This window comes from Trichoplusia ni, chromosome 11, assembly GCF_003590095.1.
Source record: "Trichoplusia ni isolate ovarian cell line Hi5 chromosome 11, tn1, whole genome shotgun sequence".
In the NCBI taxonomy this organism is placed as follows: Eukaryota; Metazoa; Arthropoda; class Insecta; order Lepidoptera; family Noctuidae; genus Trichoplusia; species Trichoplusia ni.
The window spans coordinates 11,786,376-11,812,042 of record NC_039488.1 but is presented as its reverse complement, the minus strand read 5'-3'; the positions used below and the strand labels follow the sequence as shown (position 1 = coordinate 11,812,042).

Here is a 25,667-nt window from a genome sequence, read left to right as displayed (position 1 = left end):
CCTTGTGAACTCTAACATGTTACTGTTTGATTTTAAGACCTTAAAAGTATAAGAACATATATCAATAATAAGAAGCAACAATTTTTACGCTTAGGCCTTTATTTTAAAAAATCGAAATTTGTCGCAGTCCTCGATTTTTAGAGATACAAAATACAAATTGCAATTCCAAATTATATTTTGTTTCCAATATGTTTTAAGCTTCTGGAAGGATTGAGTATTATTCAAACGACTTTAAAATTTTAGGCGTGAAGGGTTTGAAATTTCATATATTTTAGTAGAATGACAAAACAATGACCTCGATGTGACTGTTTCTGGGGCCATTTCTTTCTACAGTTAGTATCCGTCATTACGCTCAATTTTTGCATAAATCATGCATGCCTATTAGATCTTCTAACCTTGACAAAACCTGACGTTTCAGACGGATTAACTAGAAGACAACCTTTATTTCAATTAATTTATTTTTCCGTTGAAATAAAACCTTCCTTAGGCTTTGTTTAATGAGCTTCTATCGGCTTACATAGGAAAACAATGTAATCTTCCGCTTATTTTATTTTAGGGATGTGATGAGTATGCTATTTCGGATACAGATATACGAACATTATTGTATTGGTTTCGGTTATAGTTGCAAAATATTTAAGAGTAATCCGTTTATTCAGATATTTCTGGTTTAAAAAGGGTATAATAGTTAAACTCAAATTAAAATGCGTTGCCAGTTTCTGGTCACGGCTAATTTCTTACTTCGAATCCAATACTTTCAATTTTCTTGTCCTGAGACTGGCTGTCTTTGTGCATGTAATACAAGGATTGAATTTTTTAATGCGAGAGTCATATTTTTTTAAAGTTACAAAGCTTATTGCCATCCCTGTTACATTGTGCCAGTTCTGCCAGTTGCTTACATAAGTTTGCTCGTTTATTGTAAACAATTGAATAATTTCTCTTCACCTGAATAAGGTGACTACTGTAGTGTTTCATTTGTTTTATTTCCTGTCCATTCCAAGTTCAGTGCAACGGCTGTAATGATACTGATTCTGTATTTCTGTAGTGTAAGTAGGATACAAATGAAGGCATATTTTGAACTGACAATTAAACAAAACTAAAATTTATATTTAACAATTCAACACGACTTTATGGACGACGACGATCGACGTTTATGGAGTTTCTTGCCGGTTCTTCTCCATAAGAATGACACTTTGGAACCGTGCAACTAGAGTCAGTAATATAACGTTTTAAAAGTGCCTGAGATACGGCCTATTTGAAATAAAAACTTTTTGATTTTGATTTTGACTTAAAAACTACACGTAACATGTTTCAATTTACGATAGCCATGATACGGGAGCAAAAATTTCATAAAAGCCTATCAAGCGATATGATGTGGCTCGAAAGTGTCTCTACTTGTCTACGTGTAAATGGTTTCTACTGTACGTAAGTAGAGTACCTTACTTAGTATGTTGGTATAAAAATGTAGTTACGGGACAGGTTTGCTATCAATTGAGTTACCAGGTCTTTTGAGAACCTTTTAAAGATGGATAAAAGGATTTTTGAGTCGCCAATGTTAAAAAGAAGTCATCTAAGTTGAATTAAGGTGCAGACGTGATTTCCATTTACATTTAGCTGATAGTATTCATATTGTTAAAACGACTTGTATTTTTAACTAGAATTTTATTTAAACATATCTCGTTATCTTTAAAGTAATTGGAAAAATAAACAACCTAAAGCTATTCTGCGTCACTATTGTATTTTTCTGCGTAATTGAGCATTTTCCATCCATTGACTCATGTTTCCATGAAACAGCCAGACTCTGTTTAGATTACGTACTAGTCTGTCCCCAAAAATGTTCCACCCTAAAATTCGAGGAATCGAGGAGAATTCATGGAACTGAAGGATCTATCACTACTAATTGTTGATATTGTGGAAGCGAGACAGCGGTCTACATGCCGAAGAGTAGTAAGTTTTGTCTCTTTTCCACAACGGCAACATTCTTACTCTAAGAGTTGGTGGTAGATTTAGTAAACAACTTAATCACAGTGACGTAACGTTCGATATTTGAAAATTTTCCGGGCACGGGCCGTTGGAAAGTGATTTCTGATTGGTTGATTGGTCTTTTGTGAGTTCGTCATAGTAAATGAAATTAACTGACTATAGAGTGGCAAACATTTAACTTTTTATTAATTTAATGGGTTAAGGTTCAAGTATCTTTCTTGGAACTTGGTAATTTGTTAGTCTATTCAAGAATATGAGAATTATGGATACATATTGTCAAAAACCTAATGTTATGCAGTCAATTGGCACAAAAATAGTTCGAAGGAAAAGAGAATGTTAATGATGTGACTCTCATGAGAGAAAAAATGTTCTAACACTTCAAAAAAATATATACGTACAAGAAATCAAAAGCAATTTAAATATTTTTATTAACTTAATACTAAAGTTCACATGATAATATATGCCAACATAACAGACAAAAATCATAATTTTATAACATTACTAAGTATTAACTTTCAAACAACAGCTGTGATACAAACGAAATACATTCTAAGGGTACAAAGTAATATGCAAAAAGATTTCACTAAAGCGTCTCAAAATGTCAAGGCCGAAGCTGTACATGATAAGTTATCAATCTCCATAACGGAATACCGTAAAGGTACCTTCATAATGAGAAGTTTTGGAGAGCTGAAAAAATATTGAAGTTAGAAACGTTAAGATAAGTATGATATTTTTATGAGTATACAAGTCCAACGACTGCAGTTTTAAAGAAAAACATTTTGTCCTACCCTACATACTTTGACTACCTGACGTTAATTGACTACACTTGAAAAATTGACTTAAAATTGTATTAAAATACTTTCTTTGATGTAAGACAACAATAAGGTTTTAACAAGACTATCAATACAACGTACGTTCGTTTATTGCCCACCAATATGTAAGTATACCTAAGCTTAATATTAAATGTAAATCAGTGATCCGGTAATATGTAAACTTGGCCTTATATCTTATTCTGCTGTTTTAGACCTTAGTGAGAAAGTCCGATTGAGTGTAATACAATTTTTCTCACAACAATGCTTAAGACACAGGCATATAAAACAAGCTAAGAGGCAAGAGGTTACTGAAAAAAGCTTTTATGTAAATGTAAAGTGAAAGACTTCAAGAACATTTTGCTGATGATTTGTAACACGGGAATCACAAAATTAATTTCAATATTATAAATTTTTAAATGGGTAAAAACTTTTGTGGCCAATCTCACATTTAGACACTTTTTCCCCTGGTGAGGAAAATTCATATTATTTCATTTGCGGTTTAAATGCGCGTATTTTTCGGGATAGTCCGATAGTATCGTGAGAGACTGAGCCACTTAGCTTATGATTGAGGACTCCGGTTGGGTCCTTAACTAGTCAGGCGATCAAAAACAAGCTTGAGTATAATGTTATATAAATAGTAATTAGACCGAAAGGATAGACACATCGAGGGCTGTGGAAAGCTTTAATCAGTCTAAGAATTTAATAAAATGACTCTCATACAAAACTGCCAGCAAATAATCATTCACACATGCATTTTATATTGAGACAATACTCAATCCCAAACAACTACGAGTATCATTACCGTGAATCAGATCTCCGAATGACTTGATAAGATTGACCACAAATAGGAAGCTTGCAATCAGCTGTTCTTGACCCATGATATCAGCTGCCGAGATCTGGAGGGATATTACCACTTCCTAAAGTAATGCTTTCGTAATCGTGTAAGCGAGATAACGCTCTACGTAGTGCAGTTTGTTTCGCTTCAACAACTGCAACAGCGTTATTTTAACAGGTGGTAGTAGTTTTTGTTTAGTCCTTGACACGTTGCGTGCTGACCAACATAATAATGTTTAATCTGATCGATTTGCTGTAATGCAATGTTACCTCATGGATATTGTATTGTATCGTTAAATTAATTTATATTGCGACTTTTTGTGACCTTTTAAATAGACAGAGACGATAAATTTTGTTTAATGTTTTTTCTTCTAGAACAAAACTTAATTTTGAATAGAGAACACCAATTACGAAACCGTAGCATTCACGTGTGACAAAATTACCACACTAAAAAAATCAGGCAGGTTATAATTTACGTTCGCTTTTCAAAACCAGCAATCCGTCGAAGCAAAAACGAAACAAACGTTTAATTAGTCGCTCATACTCCCACGACAAAGTTTCGGAGTTTAAAGTTTTTAAAACAAAAAACGGCGAAACGGTTACTCGAATGGATCTATGAGTAAAGTAAGAACTGGGCCATGTCGAGTGCACCACAATCCACGTTTATATCATATCGGTCACAAGTTCCACGTCATTACGAGTACTTGACCTCATTTTGTGGCAAATTTTCATTCACATATTTTATTCAGAAGCTAATTTTATTACCGCTATTTTTATATTAGTAATATGCAGGTCATTACACTAGTAAACGTGGCTAACAGTATTATTTGTTCATATTGGGTCAAATGAAACTGGCAGGATTGTAAACACAACTGGCCGTATCTAAAATGCAGCTGCGTGCCAATTAAGAGTAGTTATTGTATCTGTTTCAATGTACGCAAAATTAACAATGATAAAAAGTCAATGGGTGTATAATACGAGTATCAAACTTTGAAAAAAGAACAAATTTAAATGATTGCCGTTTTTTTTTCGCCTTATATCGCATTATGCCTGTGCCAAAAAATAAAAAGTCTCATTAGAGAAACGTACACAACAAACCTTTTTGGTGTAATGTTTGCCTTCAAAATTGTTTTCCGTTTTCAAATTTAAAAGGAAACCGCTATTAAGCATTTTTGCTACTTAATGCTAAACAGCTCGGGTCTTGTCACCATATCTTTTGACTGTAACAAATGCGGAAGAGAGATAACGATCTACGTCATATAGAGCGCTGTCTCACGTGTTAGAGGCTTTTTTAAGAGATCGTTCCTTAGTTCTAATCTCTTGAGGACCAAATTGTATTGAAGCCTTCAGAAGCATACCCGTCTTAATACAGACTACAGATTGGTTCATTGCTTGATAGCTGGGTACACTAATCTTTTATTAACTACCTTACGTAATATAACTCGATTTGTCAATAAATTACTTTTGAATCATGCGCTGTTTATATTAAGAAATCTATAAGTTAAATTGATATTTAACTAGCGGTCTTAGAAAATAGTATGGTATCGAAAATAATGTGGTACCAGGCACGCTGTTCCGACTGTTTTGTACTGGCTAAATCCCGTCAAGCTTTGTTGAGGGCTTGTATTGACTAAAATTAAAAACAAATACAAACACCCACATGTGTTGAAATAAGAAATTCAAAGCTTTGTCAGCTGACCTGAGAATTTTGCGAAGGAGATATTAGGACAAAGTCACATCTATGGGGGGGGAGGGGGCGGTTTTTTAAAAACCTTGATACGAGGCTTTGAAGCAACTATACTAAAAAAAGACACTACTACTATAGAGAAAAAGAAGAAGTAATGCTGTATTTCTTCTTCTGAAAAAACTTTCACGAGCTTCATACATTGAAAATTCTATCGCCTTGAACTCTTAAACAAATGAAGTAAGTGCTAATAAAAAGTTTGTCAACGAATAAAGAATAACGACTCGTACATACTATTTATTCGATCGGTGTAAAGTTGTACAGATCCGACCACTACTTTTAAAGTTTGCGGTTGTTGAAGCGAGACAGTGCTCTACAATGTAATGCGCCATCTCTCTCTCTCTCGCCCAAAACTAACTCACTCTTACCTTCTAAAACATGTATAGCGTAGTTTGGTTCAGTATTTTACAAACGGAATACTTATTGCCTGAGGTCGACAGATATATACGTTGGTTTGCGAGACCGAAACATTCACAGTTTATATGTTAGTGTAGATAATATGTATTGTTTAACGGTTTTTGGCTTTACTTCTCATACATATTACCTATGTACGTTAGCAAGGTACGATGTTCATTATATAAAGGTGGCCGACTACCTTGCACTTGGGACAGGACATGCCGTGGACTGCAAGGATAGCCGAGTAGTTGACACAACACCAAAACCCACTGGGTGCGACGTGTCGCGGGATCGATCCCCGCATAGTTTACGCCCAGCGATCCAAAGATCAAATTCCTTAATGCGGGAGTTGCTTTTTTTTAATATTGGGGAAGATAAATTTGCGTAGCCATGGGATACTTAAGGATAGTATTTCTTGAAATGTATTTTTTAAATAACTGCTACATGTTGCTCATATTATGTCATTTTTATCCAATTATTCTTGTTATTTTTGTACACTTAGCCCCCGAATAACAGATAAGTATATGAGAACATGTAATTAATAAACCGTTCCTCATGTCCCTTCGTTTAATATGCAAAATGGCTTCCTAAATGATCGATTCTTGTCAACGTTCCGTACATGGAACATAGACAAGAAAGGAAGTGCCACTCAAGCTACGCGCTTGTCAGTGCTTGGAGATGACGATCAACCTTCGTATATTGACGACTGTTATATGTTATACCTAAAATGAAGTTGATTTTTCCTTCAGTCACGATTTTATATTTATTAAAGTCATGTCATATAGTAGCAGAATAAAAAAATATATCTTACATTTAACAACAATGTCCTACGTCAGCTTTCTTTGTAGACGGCACTGAGCAATGACAGTCAGAATGCCGTTATTAAATGTAAGATAAAATCGTTATTTCTTAAAGAAATACTTAATTTTTATTTTTGACAAAGACATGCATCTCGTGCATGCTCATGCATCACGTTTTCTTAACTACAAAAATGTTACTGACTAGTAGCTTAGTGTCACTTTCTACATTGCTACGAGAGTGTACACTTCCCTCTATTCTATGTATCATGGGTCCACATACAACTTACACGTGTCAGGGTATACTTGTAAAGTCTGTCAATTACAAACGAACCCTTGTTTCTGGAAGCTTCGTAAATCACAATACATCGATATAACTTACAAAACAGTTTGTGTAGAAGTGTGTCTCAGTAGTCTCCTAAAATAACGAGGATGATGAGAACTTTCCTAAGTAAGGTAAATATTAGTTACATATTTTTCTTTTTAGAAATTATTTGAGAATCGAGATCTGGAACGAGAATTAAGGCGAGGAGTAAAATAGAAGTTGTATAGACTTGAGAAGAAAAAAAAACTTTTTATAAAATGACGTGGCGTGAAGATCTTAACGCTTACCGCACGGGCTGGTTCCATGAGGCCCGGAACAGAGAATCGTGGAAGGATTTTGGGGGGAGGCTTTGCCCTTTGACACAGTGGGCCAGACAAAAAAATATCCTGACAACATCCCTATAAACTACAGCTGCGAACCTAAACTGCAATGTAAAATTCCCATCCCGACTATTTACAAAATATGGAATACTGTATTATATCTCTATTGTACTAAACTCAAATGGCGACCGGTCATACAAAATCGATTTGTGACGTCACAGATCGGAGCACAGAGATATCAACGTACCATTAGTGTCTGACATGACATTTGACATTCGAAATATGAAAAAATCGTGTTCGTATTGACGTTTGGAGCTAACAGCTTTCATTTCAAGGTTTCATAACCTATTCATAGCTTTGCGTGGGCGATATGGAAATTCTCTCCTTGTTGAATGGCAACTGATTTTTCTACTGTTTATTGTTTTAGATTCTTATAATACGTCTACGTCTACTAAATATAAAACCAATAGCTTATACAGTGTTGAATTCGTTACTTAGTCATGTTTATTATACATAAAATCATTTAAGTACAAGATGAATACAAGAGTTTGCGATAGCAGGTAATCCTTGACACTTGCATTTGGTCAAAAATCCGCTGCATGCATACAAAAATACGTCGAATATGGCTTTTTTGTATAGTTAGGTACACAACCATCATAAAACTGATCCGTGATATCGGCATTTTATCCGTCAGGTACACTCCGTTGGTGGCCTAAACGTGATATTTTTCTAAATTTAAATGTCAATATTCGAAATTCGAAGGTGGCCCGATCGTGATATTTTCGGGAAGTTAAACGTCAACCGTTTTTGAAATACGAAGCGAGTTTCGTTATATCCTGTGGATCGCATTTTTCGTTGGTGTTTTAAAAATGCGTTTTGTTTTTACTAACAAATTTTGTTGTTGTTATAAAGTGTACAGTGATAATATTTACTGAATGTTTTTAACTCGGTCGAGTAAATCGGAAACAGTGTAAAAATAATTAATCTTATGTATTCGTATGCTTTCGTCGGATTGAAACGGAAATTTCGGCCGAATATTTTTAAGATGAAACATTTGCCTTGTTTCCGAAACAATTTAATGTCAGTTTAAGTCAACATTCTGTGGTGAATCATTCGAGAGAAATGTTACTGTTTTAACTTTATATTATGATGACAAAGAGTGACGAATAAAAATTAAAATATAATCTCAATTCAAAAGCTACAAGAACCTTTTTCTTCTATCGATTACGTTTTGTTTTTCCACGCTTGTGTTAAAACAGTGTTACTGTGAAAATTACCTTTAATTTTCTCATGACCATTCACGTGTAGGTCGTGGTTAGTTAGCCCTATAATTTACATCAAGGTTCAAACTTAGTCATAGTTAATTGCTCACTGAGTTTACATGAAAACTGTGAGTTGTAAATGTTGGGACTAAAGAGGTATTTTTAGATTTCTATTAAGTTTATTTTGGATGGTATTAAACTTAAGAGAGTCACTATTTTAAGTATCTACTGAGTATTTTTATAAACGACAAAGTTAAAAGTGTATTTTTCTTTTTCAACAAGCGATTGACCTGTCGGTTCACCGAATAATACTAAAGTTTCCTAATTTAGTGATTAGCTTAAACTGCCATGCAGTTTATAAGAAAAAGTTTTAACGGACTCTTTTACTATTTATCATTATCTTGAAAAGATTTTCAAAGTATTTTTGTTAACTTTTTACTATCGAATTGGCTTATTGGACGATTCGCACGAATTTAATTCGCACGAAAGGTGCGAATCGACTCCTTTAAAACATATTATTTTTTCTGTAGTCGATTCGCACGAATTTCATTTATTGGCGTGCGAATCGACACCCTCACAAATATGTAGTGGGCTATTCGCACACATTTCATTTTAAGGTTTAAATAAATTAAAGTACAGTCGTATTCAGCCATCACTGAAATAAAAACAAAAAATAATCGAAGTTTAAACAGCAGATATTTACTTGAAAGTAAGAAAGATCTGTATGGAATAAGTGATAATAATAATTACTTAAAACGTGGCATATCAACATTTTTTAACCTGTTATATATAAATAAGAAGTAAGCATTTTATTATTGTTATGACTTGATTTATTATTGTTGATTTGTTAGTTGTATACATATAAAAGTTTAGTCACTTTTGTACGTTATTTTAAAGAAAAATCTGTGATTCAAATTGTGATTATAGCCCTAGTTCTAGTTTTATGATTAAAAGTTTTATTGTTATAATTATGAGAACTGTGTATTTTAGGTACACTTCTGAAAAACATTAACATGTTTTTGTTGTACCAAATGTTCATCACTAATAAATATAAGAAAAAGTTGTTAATTATATACATATATACCTACCTTATTAAAAAAGTAAATGTTTGTGTAATGTAAAAAAAAATGTAAATTTTTGGTACTTTTATTTTTTATTACGCGGTTAGTGGACTAGTAGTTTGTTAGTGACACTTATTTATTATTCTGTGATCGATATTTGCTCATTTTTAAGGCTCAAACCACGAGCTTAGAAGATGTTTAGTACTTAGTTTTAATTTTAATACAGATATTGTTGACTAGCTGTTGCCCGCGACTTCGTCCCCGTGGGGTTATGTTATATTTATACCTGCCCTGTGTTTTTTTACATTTTCCATTGTATCTCCGCTCCTATTAGTCGCAGCGTGATGGTATATAGCCTAAAGCCTTCCTCGATGAATGGTCTATTCAACACAAAAATATTTTTTCAATTTGGACCAGTAGTTCCTGAGATTAGCGCGTTCAAACAAACAAACAAACAAACAAACTCTTCAGCTTTATATATTAGTAATAGATATAGATTATAGATTGTGTTTTTATTTTCTATCTATTACGAGTAAAACATATTTGACCTTACTACTTCTGTGCTCAAGTGTATTTTATCTTAACTGTATTTCATAAAAAAACAATATGTGTGCGAATAGCCTACTACATATTTGTGAGGGTGTCGATTCGCACGCTAATAAATGAAATTCGTGCGAATTGACTACAGAAAAAATAATATGTTTTAAAGGAGTCGATTAGCACGTTTGGTGCGAGTTAAATTCGTGCGAATCGTCCAATAAGCCTCGAATTGGCTTATTGGACGATTCGCACGAATTTAATTCGCACGAAAGGTGCGAATCGACTCCTTTAAAACATATTATTTTTTCTGTAGTCGATTCGCACGAATTTCATTTATTGGCGTGCGAATCGACACCCTCACAAATATGTAGTGGGCTATTCGCACACATTTCATTTTAAGGTTTAAATAAATTAAAGTACAGTCGTATTCAGCCATCACTGAAATAAAAACAAAAAATAATCGAAGTTTAAACAGCAGATATTTACTTGAAAGTAAGAAAGATCTGTATGGAATAAGTGATAATAATAATTACTTAAAACGTGGCATATCAACATTTTTTAACCTGTTATATATAAATAAGAAGTAAGCATTTTATTATTGTTATGACTTGATTTATTATTGTTGATTTGTTAGTTGTATACATATAAAAGTTTAGTCACTTTTGTACGTTATTTTAAAGAAAAATCTGTGATTCAAATTGTGATTATAGCCCTAGTTCTAGTTTTATGATTAAAAGTTTTATTGTTATAATTATGAGAACTGTGTATTTTAGGTACACTTCTGAAAAACATTAACATGTTTTTGTTGTACCAAATGTTCATCACTAATAAATATAAGAAAAAGTTGTTAATTATATACATATATACCTACCTTATTAAAAAAGTAAATGTTTGTGTAATGTAAAAAAAAATGTAAATTTTTGGTACTTTTATTTTTTATTACGCGGTTAGTGGACTAGTAGTTTGTTAGTGACACTTATTTATTATTCTGTGATCGATATTTGCTCATTTTTAAGGCTCAAACCACGAGCTTAGAAGATGTTTAGTACTTAGTTTTAATTTTAATACAGATATTGTTGACTAGCTGTTGCCCGCGACTTCGTCCCCGTGGGGTTATGTTATATTTATACCTGCCCTGTGTTTTTTTACATTTTCCATTGTATCTCCGCTCCTATTAGTCGCAGCGTGATGGTATATAGCCTAAAGCCTTCCTCGATGAATGGTCTATTCAACACAAAAATATTTTTTCAATTTGGACCAGTAGTTCCTGAGATTAGCGCGTTCAAACAAACAAACAAACAAACAAACTCTTCAGCTTTATATATTAGTAATAGATATAGATTATAGATTGTGTTTTTATTTTCTATCTATTACGAGTAAAACATATTTGACCTTACTACTTCTGTGCTCAAGTGTATTTTATCTTAACTGTATTTCATAAAAAAACAATATGTGTGCGAATAGCCTACTACATATTTGTGAGGGTGTCGATTCGCACGCTAATAAATGAAATTCGTGCGAATTGACTACAGAAAAAATAATATGTTTTAAAGGAGTCGATTAGCACGTTTGGTGCGAGTTAAATTCGTGCGAATCGTCCAATAAGCCATCGAATTAGGCCGTTTACGATGGATTACACGAAACAGGCGTCATTAAGAAGTTGTAATTTAATTTTCGTTCCAAACAGAATTGATTACCGAGGCTTACGAAAGTTCAGAGCATCCAACAACATTTAATTGGAAATTGATCCTCAAAATCCAAGCGAAAACTTAGTACAATTTAAAATACATTTTCACAACACAATGTGGAATTAAATAAATCAGAAGAATGACGAATTATTTAAAATAAACGTTTAATCGACCAACCTCTTTGTGTGGCAGCAAGCAAGCAATCCGTCAGTTAGCCCACGAGTCCACAGAACTACGAAAAATATAAACTTGTAAGTTTGGATGCGCGCTTCACTCGCGTCCGTCCGAGACAGGTGCCGATCACGACTGAGTGTGCATCGTGCAGGTCTGTGCATGCCGTGCAGACGGTGGCGACCACCAGACACATAAATTCAACAACCTTTGTAGTGCGCGAGAACTGTGGAAATTCGTTCCTCGCTAATATAGATTGTAGATATCAATGTTATTAAATTGTTGTTGTGTTTGTGTGCATGCAGTTACATAAACATATTATATGGAGGATACAGTTTTTACGATTCGAATTGAGTCATGAAAACTGTTTTGAGTAGATTCCATTTACGATGTAGTCGCGACACTTTCGCGGAATTACTTTGGAAAACTTTAATAAATACGAATGCATAATAAACTTTCAATTTGGCAAATAGCTTTATAATTAAGTTATCTGTTCGCTACAAGCGCTGCAATTTTACTTGAAGCAATTTATTATTTTGTTTGTCTTTCATTACTATATGGGAGTTTATAGAGTAAGTTTTAGGTGCCAAAGGATGGGGACTAAAATGTTTATGTTTAAGAACAATCTTCATGCTGATTTAATTTAGTGTCTTGTACGCACTAGACAACAATTATTTGAAATTAACTCTTATTGACTTTGAATAACAGAGGGATTTCTTTCATCATATCAAATTAGAGAAACAAACGTGCTTTATCAAATAAAACTATAGTAAAGCAACAGAAACTATTGTAAATGTATCCAGTACAGGTCCAGACAAAACTACCGCATCCACAGTCCCATAGTACGCTCATTACATTATTAGTTGAGGTGCGAGACGGGTTGCACCGTATTCGATCGCTGCAAGACAAAGCGATGTCAACGTCCCGCCGAGCGGCGAGCGATGACCGATCGACGGAAACGCTCCGGGTATGGTACCGTCGAGGTAAAAACTTTCAGACACAAGTTCAGTCCAGGAGTATAGTCTTAATTTAAAATGTTGTTAAAATGTTAATAATGTTAAAAGAAAAATTACGAGGATTACGATAACTAGGAACTCGTTAGGTAGGAATTGTTTTTTTCAAATAGGGTAAAGAAAAATAAATCAACGGATAGACGGACAGACAGAAAAGCCTCAGATTCGGAGTTCCGTTTTTACCCTATATAAATAAATAGAGTTTACGCTAGAACGTTTTTTGACCCCAAAATATGCATGGTAGTACTCACGTATGATAAATCTAAAAAATTGTTGACTTTTAAAAAATGTATCCTCGAGAATAAGAGAAATAAATAATGTTAGATTGGATTTTAAATTAAACATGGGTCAATGTGTAATCGTATATTACATACACAGTACAGAAAGCCTTTCGGTTATTTGTCCAGCATGTCGGCGAATTGATTATTAATCATGTTAAGTGCTCTTCATAATCTAATTATGATATTTAGTATTGTTTTCATGTCATACAGTCATGTCTCAATTTAAATGTCTCCAGATATAATGAAGAAAAAACAAAAGAGTATTCTGAGGTACTGTGAGGAAAAACTTAAGATAATAAATTATTTAAGATTATTTCTTGTTTTGCATTATTGTATAAAAATCATTTTTGCCTGGTAGAAATAAAATACAATAATAACATAGGTAAAATACCTTTCTCGCAAAATCAATTTAAAAACTACAAAAACCATTCCATAAAAATGCATTTAGCATTACTATGCAAGCATCGACCTCACGTCTCACGTATCTTCTACCATTTTAAAAACACCGCTGCAAAACGTTAGCAATGTTCCTCAACAATGGCATTTTCGAAGCGAACTATGAATCATAAAAGCTTGTAAATGGTCTATGAAATAAAACGTTACGAGCTTCAGCAGAATGGAGATGTGGTCAGGTGGCCGTTCACCATCTTGTTAGAGTCAAATTGAGATTGTACCCCAAGATGTGCAAGGAGACATGGAATGGGAAAAGCATACTTTGTTGGTACACCTCCGAGCAAATACATTGTCCCGTCATGTGGATTGACTCGGTAAGACATTAAAAACAAACCACGTGATTTAGGGCAAATCGAATTTAGGTACTTCGGACTAGGGGATGCATGTCAATAGCGGTAGAGGTTGTTAAAAATATTAAGACGAAGGAAACGCAGTATTTTTACTTTAGCTTGCTTTAGTGATTACTTAATAATTATCAATTACCAGAGGGCTCCTTCGATACTGCCATCTTAACAAACTTGTTGTATTTTGAAGGTCTATTATGACATACCTGTAACAATGGAAATTCATTTCGTTATTAAACATAAAAATTAAAGAAAGTAAGTTTTAAACAGGGTAATATCTGCGAATCTAATGAAAAAAAAAGAAAACTAATTGATAATGTAAATAAAATAAAATAAAGAAAACTAATTGATACATCTTAATTTATTAAATTCTAATCACTAAATCACAGACACCAAACTATCAAGGCCTAGACCAAACAAAGACATTGTTAATACCGTATCTCTTGACAGAGGTAAACATACACACATACCTATAGTAAATAATGCTGATACATATACGTATACCGACCTAAGTGTGCCTGAGTCAGACACCTAACATTAGTTTTCATCTAAGCCCTTTAGCGAGGCACCGGTGTGTACCAGATTCTGTAGAATCTTCAGAGCTGTAGCCCTTATTAATTTACGCATAGCTAAAATTGTTACCGCGCCAGTACCTTCAATACTTTGTCAGTGCTTCCAAAAGGATGGCATTACGAAGATGTAATGCTTTCCAAATTATGGTATCAATTTAATATTAGAATTTAGGATGTAAGGTTTACTTAAAGGGAATTATTTATATTGATTTTTTTAATGAATCAATCTTGGAATGACTCTATAAATTAGACTCAGCTTAAATAGTTCACTCTCTTGAATAAATATAAAAAGATCCGTTGTGAAATTACACCTCTGAAAAATAGCAATTTAAAGCATTAAAGAAAATTTCTAAATACAGAGATATTAAAAGCCTTCGTAACACATCAATCCAGCACCAGTCAGACTTTCCATGCAATGTAACAACTAGCCAAGCCACCGAGTTCAAAACACATGTACATAAGGGGGAGGGGGTGTGAATGTGTCGGTTTTCGATATCCTATCCATCCGACGAGTGGTCCCCAGAGAGGGAGGACAAATGGAATGCTCCAGTACAAGTGGAAAAGACCAGCTTATTCTGCTTATTTTCTATTTCGTTGCAAGTTTTCGAATTCCCTCCTTGAGGCGAATATTCTATTTGAAAGAATGTCTCCGGTCGTTCACTTTGAGAGACACAAATGAAAATGTAGGGAAATTTTATGATCAACTCTGAAGTTTTATAGGAAAATATTAGGTTTAAAATAGCTACTACTTTGTACAAAGGTTTCACCGAAGTAAGGAACCAAATAGTTACCGAAGTTACTTTATCAAGTAATAAACTAATCGACCTATAAATGTTTTAGCTTGGCTCCACAAGATATCTCCTGATACCCAATCACAAAGTTCACTAGCTTATGGGATGCCGACTTCAGACTTAATATTTATCAACATTTGCTCTCCACTTTTCCCTTTACCCGATACAATCAGACCCGTAACATAATCAAGAAAATACATTTAAATACATGACTAAAATTTGCCTTACCATTCGTGAATCTAAGCAACGATACGTAACCTCTTAGCAACCAGAATACATTCAAGTACTTAGCTACATGGAAACTGTCAAAGTTAACAAATTTCCACGGTCAGTTGCTAAGGGAAACGCGAAGTAGAACGCCTAACGTCTAGGCACAGACAGGTCCGTTCACCTAACCTTGTGCATTCAACGCTTAAATATCGACGTCTGTATGTATGAAACTTTGCCCTGACACCGATATAGAATAACGAAACATAACCAAGACCGATATGCACCGGTTGTAGGGTTGTCACACTGTTATCTACCGAGTACCGAGAAGTGGAACTAGTATTTATTATGCCAATGAGGTGATTGGTAATATAAGAACCAAAGGAACTTACTTGAAGAAAAGGATCTCGTAAGTTTGAGAGAAAAATTACGGGTTCTGTGAAAGACAGTTTTAAGAAAGAGCAGTTTTTATTCTTGCTTGGATTAGAGTCTACCTTCTTTGGTTTGGCCTCTGAAGCGGTAGCGAGACGATCTAAAATCTAAAACAAATACTTTTCAGAAAACCGCATCCAAATTGCTTCAGACAAACGAGAGATTATCGCGGACAGAGAACCTCCTTTTTTGAAGTCTTCTAAAAATACTGCTGATCATAATTATGAGCAGTGACAACCCTGGCCCTTCGAATATACTCCTACACAGTCTAACATTACAGTTGATCAAATAAAAACGTGCACAGACTATTTTACGCAGCAACACGATGATAATTTTAAGTTTTTGACTGCTTTTATGCTAAAAATGGTACTTAATTTTTATGTGGTTGAAGTGTCAAACATATAATTTTCTTGTTTTTAAACAATCATCTATAAATATTGACCCGAAGGACAGCTGTTTTATTTAACTCTGGGTGCCTTTCTGCACGTGATTAGAATGTTTTATGGATTAAATTTCTTATTGCGGGAGTAGCTTAAAAAGTAAAATATCTTGCCAAACTAACGGGCTACCCTTGTCGCGGCCATAATTATGCTTAAAAAAAACAATTTCCATTTAATTTTAGTATTTCAGTACAAAATATTCAACCAGACAAAATTCACCTTTAAAAACAACCATCACTAAAATCAAACGTATGAATAATATGACCCAATTTTCCGTGCGAACCGTTAAAGAATATTAAGTGAATTTTGACATCCGTAACGTTCAATATCAATTGTGACAATAACACGCCGACATCCGGTCGTTTGTCACGTCGCCGTGCCGTCGGTTATTCCGGCAGCTGATGAGGCTGTTGTCACGTATTCATTATTTTGTCACGTCGCCATTGGTTTAACTACGCATCTTGTTATATTTATGAGGATTGACACGTTGTGGAATAATGGTAAATGAAATTCGACCTTGGTTGAAGCGAAATAAAGGTGTTGTCAACACCTTTATTGTTAGGTTATGTCTTAGCCGTTGGTTGCGAATACCAAAATCGTCTTTAAAACTTTAGTAATTTAGGAAACGGTAGTCGTCTAAGGATAAAACACTGCGATCAAAAACAAAAATCTTCTAATCAAGAAAATTAAGAACGAAAAGAAGTAAAATTCCAATTAAAGATGCTCCAGTTACTGACTTATAACGCAATACAAGAACATAGTCATTTAAATATCAAAACAAACAATCATTTATAAATAAACATCCGAATATTTAAAGTCCAAACAATGATTACAACTATCGGAACAATGTTCGCACGTAATGACACAATACTACATAATACGCACTGGCACGAGGAGAAATGTCATTGTACTATTACTAGTAAAGACAATATGCGTCATATTGTATCTGTCAGTTCGAAGATATAGCGGGAAACTGTGTACGCGATACAGAGGTGTGTAAGGAGGTTGTATTAAATGTTTCTGTTAAACTAGAAATATTGGTCATATTGAAATGAAACTACTTTTACGGATTTTATCGCGGTTTGATTTTAGATTTTAATTCCCGGGCAGGTCCGTGACCATGATACCTGCAAAGGTTTCGAAACGTCGAGAACTAAAATCGAAAATTAAACCGCGATAAAATCCGTAAAAGTCGTTTCATTCCAATGTCTAACATTCGCGTAACCCTAAGAAACCACTAATATTGGTCATATTTAAGACAGGATTAAGGTTTGGATTGTTGACAGGGCCGAAAGCAATAATAATTCTTTTCAAATTAAGAGTTCTTGTCTCTCATGTTCACTTTACTTAAAGTATCTGGCCTTCAAAGTGTATGCCAGTAATTTTTATCGTTGTTATAAAATAGAGACCTGTACGTCTGAAAATTCTAACATTAATTTTTTGACAATACATATTTATTTATTTATTTATTTATATAGGTTTACCAACAGCTTCTGTGTACAGTAATGCTTATGTATTTTGATAATTATGTCTAAGACTTACACAGTCGCCAATTACTGGTTAACCAGCATACATATTATACCTACTAAGCAAAATTCGGTACAGAAATGAATGAGGTTAATTTTCAAGACTCGATTTTGTACACAAAGTGTTACATTCCATAATTTAGAAAATACCGTTCTCAAGGCTCTCGTAACTCCCCTTGACTAAACACGAAACACGATGCATCAAATTAACTACCGACGAAGGTTCTACTTCAAACCAGACAAATGTAATGCCAAGATAATCGCGAACAAGCGGGGTTGTTTTACTTAACCTCCCATTGAAGGTAATCTGGGGCCTAACTAATAACAAAGTCAGATATTTTCATGCGAAAGCGAGAAAGCGAGATACATGGCGCGTATACGTATCTCTTTCCCACCATTCTAATTATACTGAAGACCCTCTGAAGGTTACAGTACCGAATAAAGTTTTCTTTGCAAATACAAATCCACTTTAGTATTTTAACTATTGTAAGCAATCGTTAAGACTTGTAAATGACTGTTATTGAAATGTTGCCAATAAGTATCATTCATAAAATATGAATGAGATACGCTAATCAAGATGGAGTCAATAAAGTAGTCGTATGGAAAAAATGGAAAATAAATAATTGCGAGTATTAGTTAGAAAGCGGTCAAGTTTATTTCATAGGAATGAAACGAATTTGCATTTATCGATCATTATGTAGGTTTTACGAACCTAATAGAATTGTTGGCTCATAAATGTATAGAATGTAGACATATCGCATGTATTGGCAAATATTAAAAATAGGCTGTATTAATAGATAGGTGGAATAAAAATGCTTCTGTTTCCAAGTTACATTAACACGTGGCAGAATACATAATTCCACACATTCATCTCATTTATCAGCTATTTTTACTATAAAATTTGAAATAGAATTAGTACCTAAATTCTGAAATAAATGAAAACAAATAAACTCCGTTATCCGAGGCATTGAGCGCAAGGTCTAATACAATTAAGGTTTATCTTTATTTCAAGACTTTCAATACAATTTGTAAGAGAGTCTGCGGGGTCCTTTGAAATGGTCCTTAACATCATTTGATTACGGTGAGAGTAAATTATTATGCTTTTAAATTTATAATACCTACTTGAGGTTGGGTTTAGTTGTTTGTAGTATATTTGAGGGAGAAATTAAGTAAATATACATGTATGTGTTGGTCAGATAAGCTGTTCTTATATTTTAAGTTTCGACAAAGGGTCCATTTGTAATCTAACTTCATCGACAAGTCAGAAGTTCAAACACGTATAAACAGGTCCTCACGTACAAAAAATAAGTTATTTTGCGACATGCTACAACAATAAAATGAGACGAAATGATTTCAAGTCACACTAAAGCACATGAAAGATAAGCATCAGATAAATTCGCAGAAACACTCGCAAATAAAAAACAAAGAGCTCACAGACGTATTGTGTCTAATCAAGTGATTCACTCATCATAATAAATAGTGAGGAGACGAGAGGCAAAAAAGGGCAGAAGGACCAGAGGACCAATGAGCAAAAAAACCATACACTCGTCTGAACCCGTCTCGAAGGACCATTAGAAAAAAGGTAATAGTCTATCTCATCATCATCATTCGTCAGTCGGCAACAGGAATAAACCTTTTTCCAAGTACCATTCGCAATTATTGGCACGACGATAGCTATCAGTTTGTATGAAGGGAAAAAAATAAAAAAAGAATCTTGTCTAGGTGTCGATGACACAAGGAAGCAGCACTTGAGCAGCTTTCTACATTTCCTTTTTTCTTTATATTCAAAGATTTTCACAGATGAAGATTTCAAGACTTATAATGACGACATAAGCGCAAGTTGGGGCAGCTTATACTAATGCTAGCTTAACAAAACCATTTGAAACAAATTTTCCCTTCATTACCTTAGAGAAAATATACTTTATTAAGTTGGAAATATTTATAACCTCCAAAATCCACATGTTCCTTAGTTTTTTTGTCAAATCATCCTTCTGTTTTCCCCTGTTCATTGGAAGAGGCGAGAACCTTCTGCCCTTGGAACTGTCTCGGGTTGCGGACCAAAGGACCGGGCGGCGGCGCGCGGCGTGTGAATGGGCAATATGCCATTAACTAAACAGTTTATATTCCTGGAAATGCATGATATTCACGCTGCCATACTAATTACGTAAATGTTTTGTGTTTTACGTTTCCTTTACATTATTTTCGATTCTTAAAATTACACAGATTGAGTTTTTTAGCTTTCAGATAAGAAGTATTAATTTTTCGGGTTATAACGTTCTTGTGAAGGATCAATAAAATATTCTTAACTTCGAAAAACTTGCAAGGATGAATCTCGATAAAACTGGCATAGATCCGAGGAAAACTACGCAAGCGAATTACCCAACATTTTGAGAAAAGGGCTGGATGATGATGACTATGGCAATACTTTCTTATTTAAATGTTTATTCATACTTATATTGTTTTACTAAGTTATATTATCCTACATTAGTTAAGATTTATTAGTTTATCCTGAACAGGTTACACTACATTATTGTCGTCTTGACCCTAGGTCAGGGATACACAAACTTTTAGAACAAAAAACTACGGTTTGACTGAATCATAAAACCTGTTCAGTAAAAAAAAGAGAAAAAAACACGACCATTGTACCTCAATTTTGTTATCACAATAAAAAAAGTAATACCACGAATCTAGTATTCGTATAAAAACATGAGTTATAAAAGGATTTTTAACTAAAAAAATGCTTGATCACGTTTAAATTAAAGCACTTGTGCCGTAGGTAAATTATAATTATTTTATTCATATCTTAAAGTGATGGCGTATAATTGATTTGAAGATATGATGTTTGCTTTGCACAAACTAATGTAAAATCTATTAATAAAGCAAATAGTGGGTCATTGACACTATTTAAAGATGATTAATTATGTACCTATGACTAATGATTATGTAAACTCTTTTTTAGGTAGGTATTGTAATCATTGGTTAAGGCAGGTGATGGTAGATAATATAGCAAGGACAGATTTAAACTTTAAGATTATCAAAATGAAGTATAATGGAAAAGAAAATAATATATGTATTATTACACTTTCCCCAGTAAACCGCTTAACACATTATTACACATCTTGCAGTAGCTTGGAGCCCTAGAATGAGCATTTAATAGACTACTTTTTGCATCGATAATCCAAAGCAACGCTTACAAACTTAAAGAAAAATCCTTAAATAAAATATCTATAGACCATAAATTCTAAGAAACAAATACTCTTTACATAAACCAGAAAGTCTTTACTTAATAACTTTTAAAACTGTCTGGTTTCTCACAACAAATCTCATAGCTCAAGAAATTTCCGCACGGATGCAACGAGATCGACTAAATTGAATCGTTGCAAATTATATTTCCTGAACTTTAACTCAGTTCCCGTAAATGTTCGTGAAGACTCACGTTTCAAGAATATCGGTGGGCTATGTTGGAGGACGCAGACAATGTTCTTGGTATAAAGCGGAGAAAAGAGACATTTTGATTTGAAACTCTTTAGCTTACCTCTTGTCTATTGTTTTGGTAAAACGTTACTTATATTGAAGCATCATCGGTAAGAATAATGGAGAATAAGGGATTTTATTTGGGGTCGGCGCAACATGTCTCCATACCTTTCAATCTGACGTCATCTCCCAAGAAACACTCTTTGCAGCTATATCGTCTCTTACACACTCCATCCATCGTTTCTATGGTCCTCTTCCTCTACATCCATCCACATCCATGCTCAACGCCTTCCTCACCACATGATCCTCCGTTCCTCCGTTACGTATTTTGAATAGTTTAAATAAATACTTGTTTATCATATTACTTAATAACTATGTATTTTATCCACATAATTGTGTTACCAAAGTATACTATAGATAATTTGATGATAAAGATATTTTTTGCTCGATACTTTGGTAGGATCTATGCGTTAATATTTAGGTGATTCGATCGATTGACATTTCTGCTTCTTTAACTTGAAATTTAGATTAAATTCACGATATATTAGACGTCTGCTTCAAACGTCAACGTGCATCCACGAGTAAAAACGACACGTTTTCTGTGCTCATTATTCCGCTGCGGATGCGGTTTCAACTTTAACCCTTAGAAACTCAAGAAGCATCAAAGATAAACAGCATCCATATATAAATCCTCGCAGAATAAAATTAATCGTCTATCATAAAAATGAAATAGTGTGAGCGAAGAGACATACGCTTCGCGTGAAAATTACGAGATTTTCACGCGAGTATCGCGGTATTTATATTTTCCTTTCATTATTTCGCCATCCATTAGGTTTTGATAAACGATGCCATTACAAGGCACATCTAGACCGTGAAGTAATGTTAGATCTGTGGAATTATACTCGTACTTAATGTTTGAACCGCATTTTTGTATTTAATTTGTGATTGATGGTCGTTTTGTGTTCCGTTATTTTAATGTTTTATGTGATGTTAAAGACTGGGTAGCATGTATTTTGAAATGAGCTTATGCTTGTTAATGGATTTGTGAAATTTGAGTATTCCTTGCACATATTAAGTTCAAAGTTCAATAATTTGAATACAAAAATGTATTTTGGACGTTTGACTAAAAAGAAGTAAGGGAAGGTTGATTTCCGTGAGGTAACTAAACAACGCATTGTCTAGTTTACGAATCGTAACTTGTTGTTATGATCATTAAAGATCATGTTATCCCTCTGTAACAGGATCACATACACATTAATCTTACTTTACTCACAAAAAATGACTATTTACATTTTCACTAAACATGTTACACCTTCTACAAAGTTGTACACATCGTGTTTAAACAGTCATTGATCTCGTGTATTTGTAAAACTAATTAGTCTTAAACTTCAATTACCAAAGAAAAGTAAATTATTAAAACACACAGAAGCAATAACAAGAAAACAATAGCAGCTTCAAACTATTATTCCTCTTTGTACAGTCAGCAAAGAAAATAAAATACGAAAGTCTTATTCAAACATACATTGTTTTGCTTAAGTAACTAGGGTAGACGAGAAAATAAAACCGAAAATACTATTAAAGAATCCCTACTAATATTATAAATGCGAAAGTAACTCTGTATGTCTGTTACGCTTCCACGTCTAAACCACTAAACTGAAGTTAATGTAATTTGGTACAGAGGTAGAGTTGACCTTGAGAAAGAACATAGGATAGTTTTTATCTCGGACTTTTGAAGAGTTCTCTTGGAAACACGACATAACCGACGTCGACGCGGGCGAAGCCGCGGGCGAAAAGCTAGTATTAAAATATATTCATTGACATGCGAAAAGTAGTATAATTAGGCATCTAAAAATCACTTAAATTTTCTAATTAGAATGAAAAGCCATAGTATAAACTATAAATGAATGGCTAATTTGGAAAAATCAATAATTTTTATATTTTTTTTGCTAACGGTACAACAGATGTTTACGTGTGCGGTTGTAAAACACTCATAAAATATGTATAAAGGTCTGGTTCCCAAATACAGATGATAATAAACTCTGATTTGGAGCTAGTAAAGGTTGTATTGGGTAAAGGAACATACCCTTAAGTCTCAGTACATTCAGTTTTATAGAGTTCATGACACGAGGTGATTTAATAGTGAAGGTCATTGGCCTGGGGTCTACAGCCATCTTTTATATGACGTAGTAAGGTTGTTTTGTGGAAGCGAGACGGTGAGCTACAAAGCGTCGTTGCATCTCGCTTCCTCTCTCTTTTTATTGCTGTGCACGGAGATGCGATTAATTCAGTAGGATTTCTCTATGGTCACAGTTTAATAGCGCATGAAACCTCTTTATTAAAGTTTCTGAAGTTATAAAGTTCTACCGCACAGTTGGTTGAAGATGCTTGTAAAAATAATAAAGGCTTAAAATATTTTTCATCTAGGTGGACAAATAATAGGAAAAATAATTGTTGTTATACTAAATTAACTAATACAGTACAGTAGGAATACTATTTATACTCGAATACTTATTCGTATATGAAATGTACATATAAGCACCCATAATTTATAAACGAGCGGGATTTAGAGAGAAACCTGTGATTTATAGTAATGGTGTAAGCGAATTGTGTGAAAAATTAAGAGCCAAGTTAAGAACAACGTTATTTAAGATAGGTTCGAGCTGTAATATTATTTATATTTCAAGAATGACATTTTATTAACCACCGTTCGCCTGTAAGTAAATTAATATCAAAATGCAGACGTCTAATACCCACATAAAGATTTAATTAAAAAACTGTTCTATGAAGTCTTCTTAAAAAACAAGGAAGAATAAGAATGAATTCCTTTTCCGATACCTTGTTTTCAAAACAAAAGGTGGGAATTAATGCATCTAATTATGATTAGATTCCAATAATACAATTAAGCAAAATATTGAACATAATTTTATTTTTAATACCAAGAAAAATAATATGCTTTGTATTATGCAATAAAATACAAATATTATAAACTTGCTGTTGCCCGCGACTTCGTCCGCGTGGTTAGAAGATATAAGTTAGGAATTTTTGAACGGAAGCCCTCGAAGATGAATAATTTTCTCTGTTTTTTCCACATTTTCCATTGTATCTTCGCTCCTATTAGTCGCAGCTTGAACGCAACACAAAAATAATTTTTCAATTTGAACCAGTAGTACCTGAGATTAGCGCGTTTAAACAAACAAACTCTTCAGCTTTATATATTAGTATAGATAGATATTAATTGAATTATTTAATATTTTTCAAGTTTAATTAACCCATCATGGTATTATACGTTTTGTATAAATTTTGTTTACCTACAACTAATTGATTAAGCCAACGTCATTTGTCATGAACCGTAATTAATTAAAACAATAATGACATGGGTTTTGATTGATCGAACACCATAATAACATTTTTATATCAAATATTCTTTTTTGTGCCTCGGGTATTGCCAATTCTAGGGTGTAGGTTCAAATCCCAACATGCACCAATGTCTTTTTGAATTCATGTGAGTAATACCAAGTAATTATCACTAACTATGAATAGTGAAGGAAAAATCGTGTGGAAATAGGCGCACCTAAGAACTTCCCAATTTCGAAACGTAGCTTTACACAGAACCACGTCAGGGGTCTACGGACGGTTCAAAACTTTAAAACCAGGTTGTTCATCAACCTTTCACTTGTATGAAGACCAGATCCTCTGGAATGCATCGACTTCTTTGTCCAGAAGTGGACTATCATGATGACTATCTGCAACCTACTGCAAACTATTCACTTTACCCTATTCCAAACATAACTTTGACATCAACTCTCAGTTAAGACAATTACGTCATTAGATACAAAAGTTGCTTTTAGATTAAATACATCGAATACAAACAAAAGCCACTCAGATTCACAGATTGCAAATGATTGATGCTCTTAAGTGAAATCAATTTACAAAGTGACGTCACGCAATGTACTATAAAGTATTATTCCGTCGCAAGGGGCTTGGCAGGACGCGGCCGTACACCCACCCACGCAACTTCAATTATCTCTTTATTAGTTGCAATATTACCGCTATGGATGCACTTGTGCGGAGGGTTGTTGAACTTTGACCACGAAATTTGTTTACTGGTTGTTTTATTCGGTGATATGGGAGGTTTTAGATCTTGTTAAAGTAGTTGTTTGTCAAATAAACATATTTTTTTTGCTAAGTCTCAATACTAAATCAT

At 33.8% G+C, this 25,667-nt stretch overlaps 1 protein-coding gene across 1 annotated transcript in view; it reads right to left on the bottom strand.

Annotated features, from left to right (window-relative positions):
- Nucleotides 1-12,970, bottom strand: part of LOC113498596 (protein yippee-like CG15309) — a 62,214-nt gene extending 49,244 nt beyond the window's left edge. Inside the window, exon 1 of the mRNA XM_026878667.1 lies at nt 11,937-12,970. Within this exon, the coding sequence (XP_026734468.1) occupies nt 11,937-12,094 (158 nt within the window). The 5' untranslated portion in view covers nt 12,095-12,970. The remainder of the gene's footprint in view (nt 1-11,936) is intronic.
- Nucleotides 12,971-25,667: the final 12,697 nt, after the last annotated feature.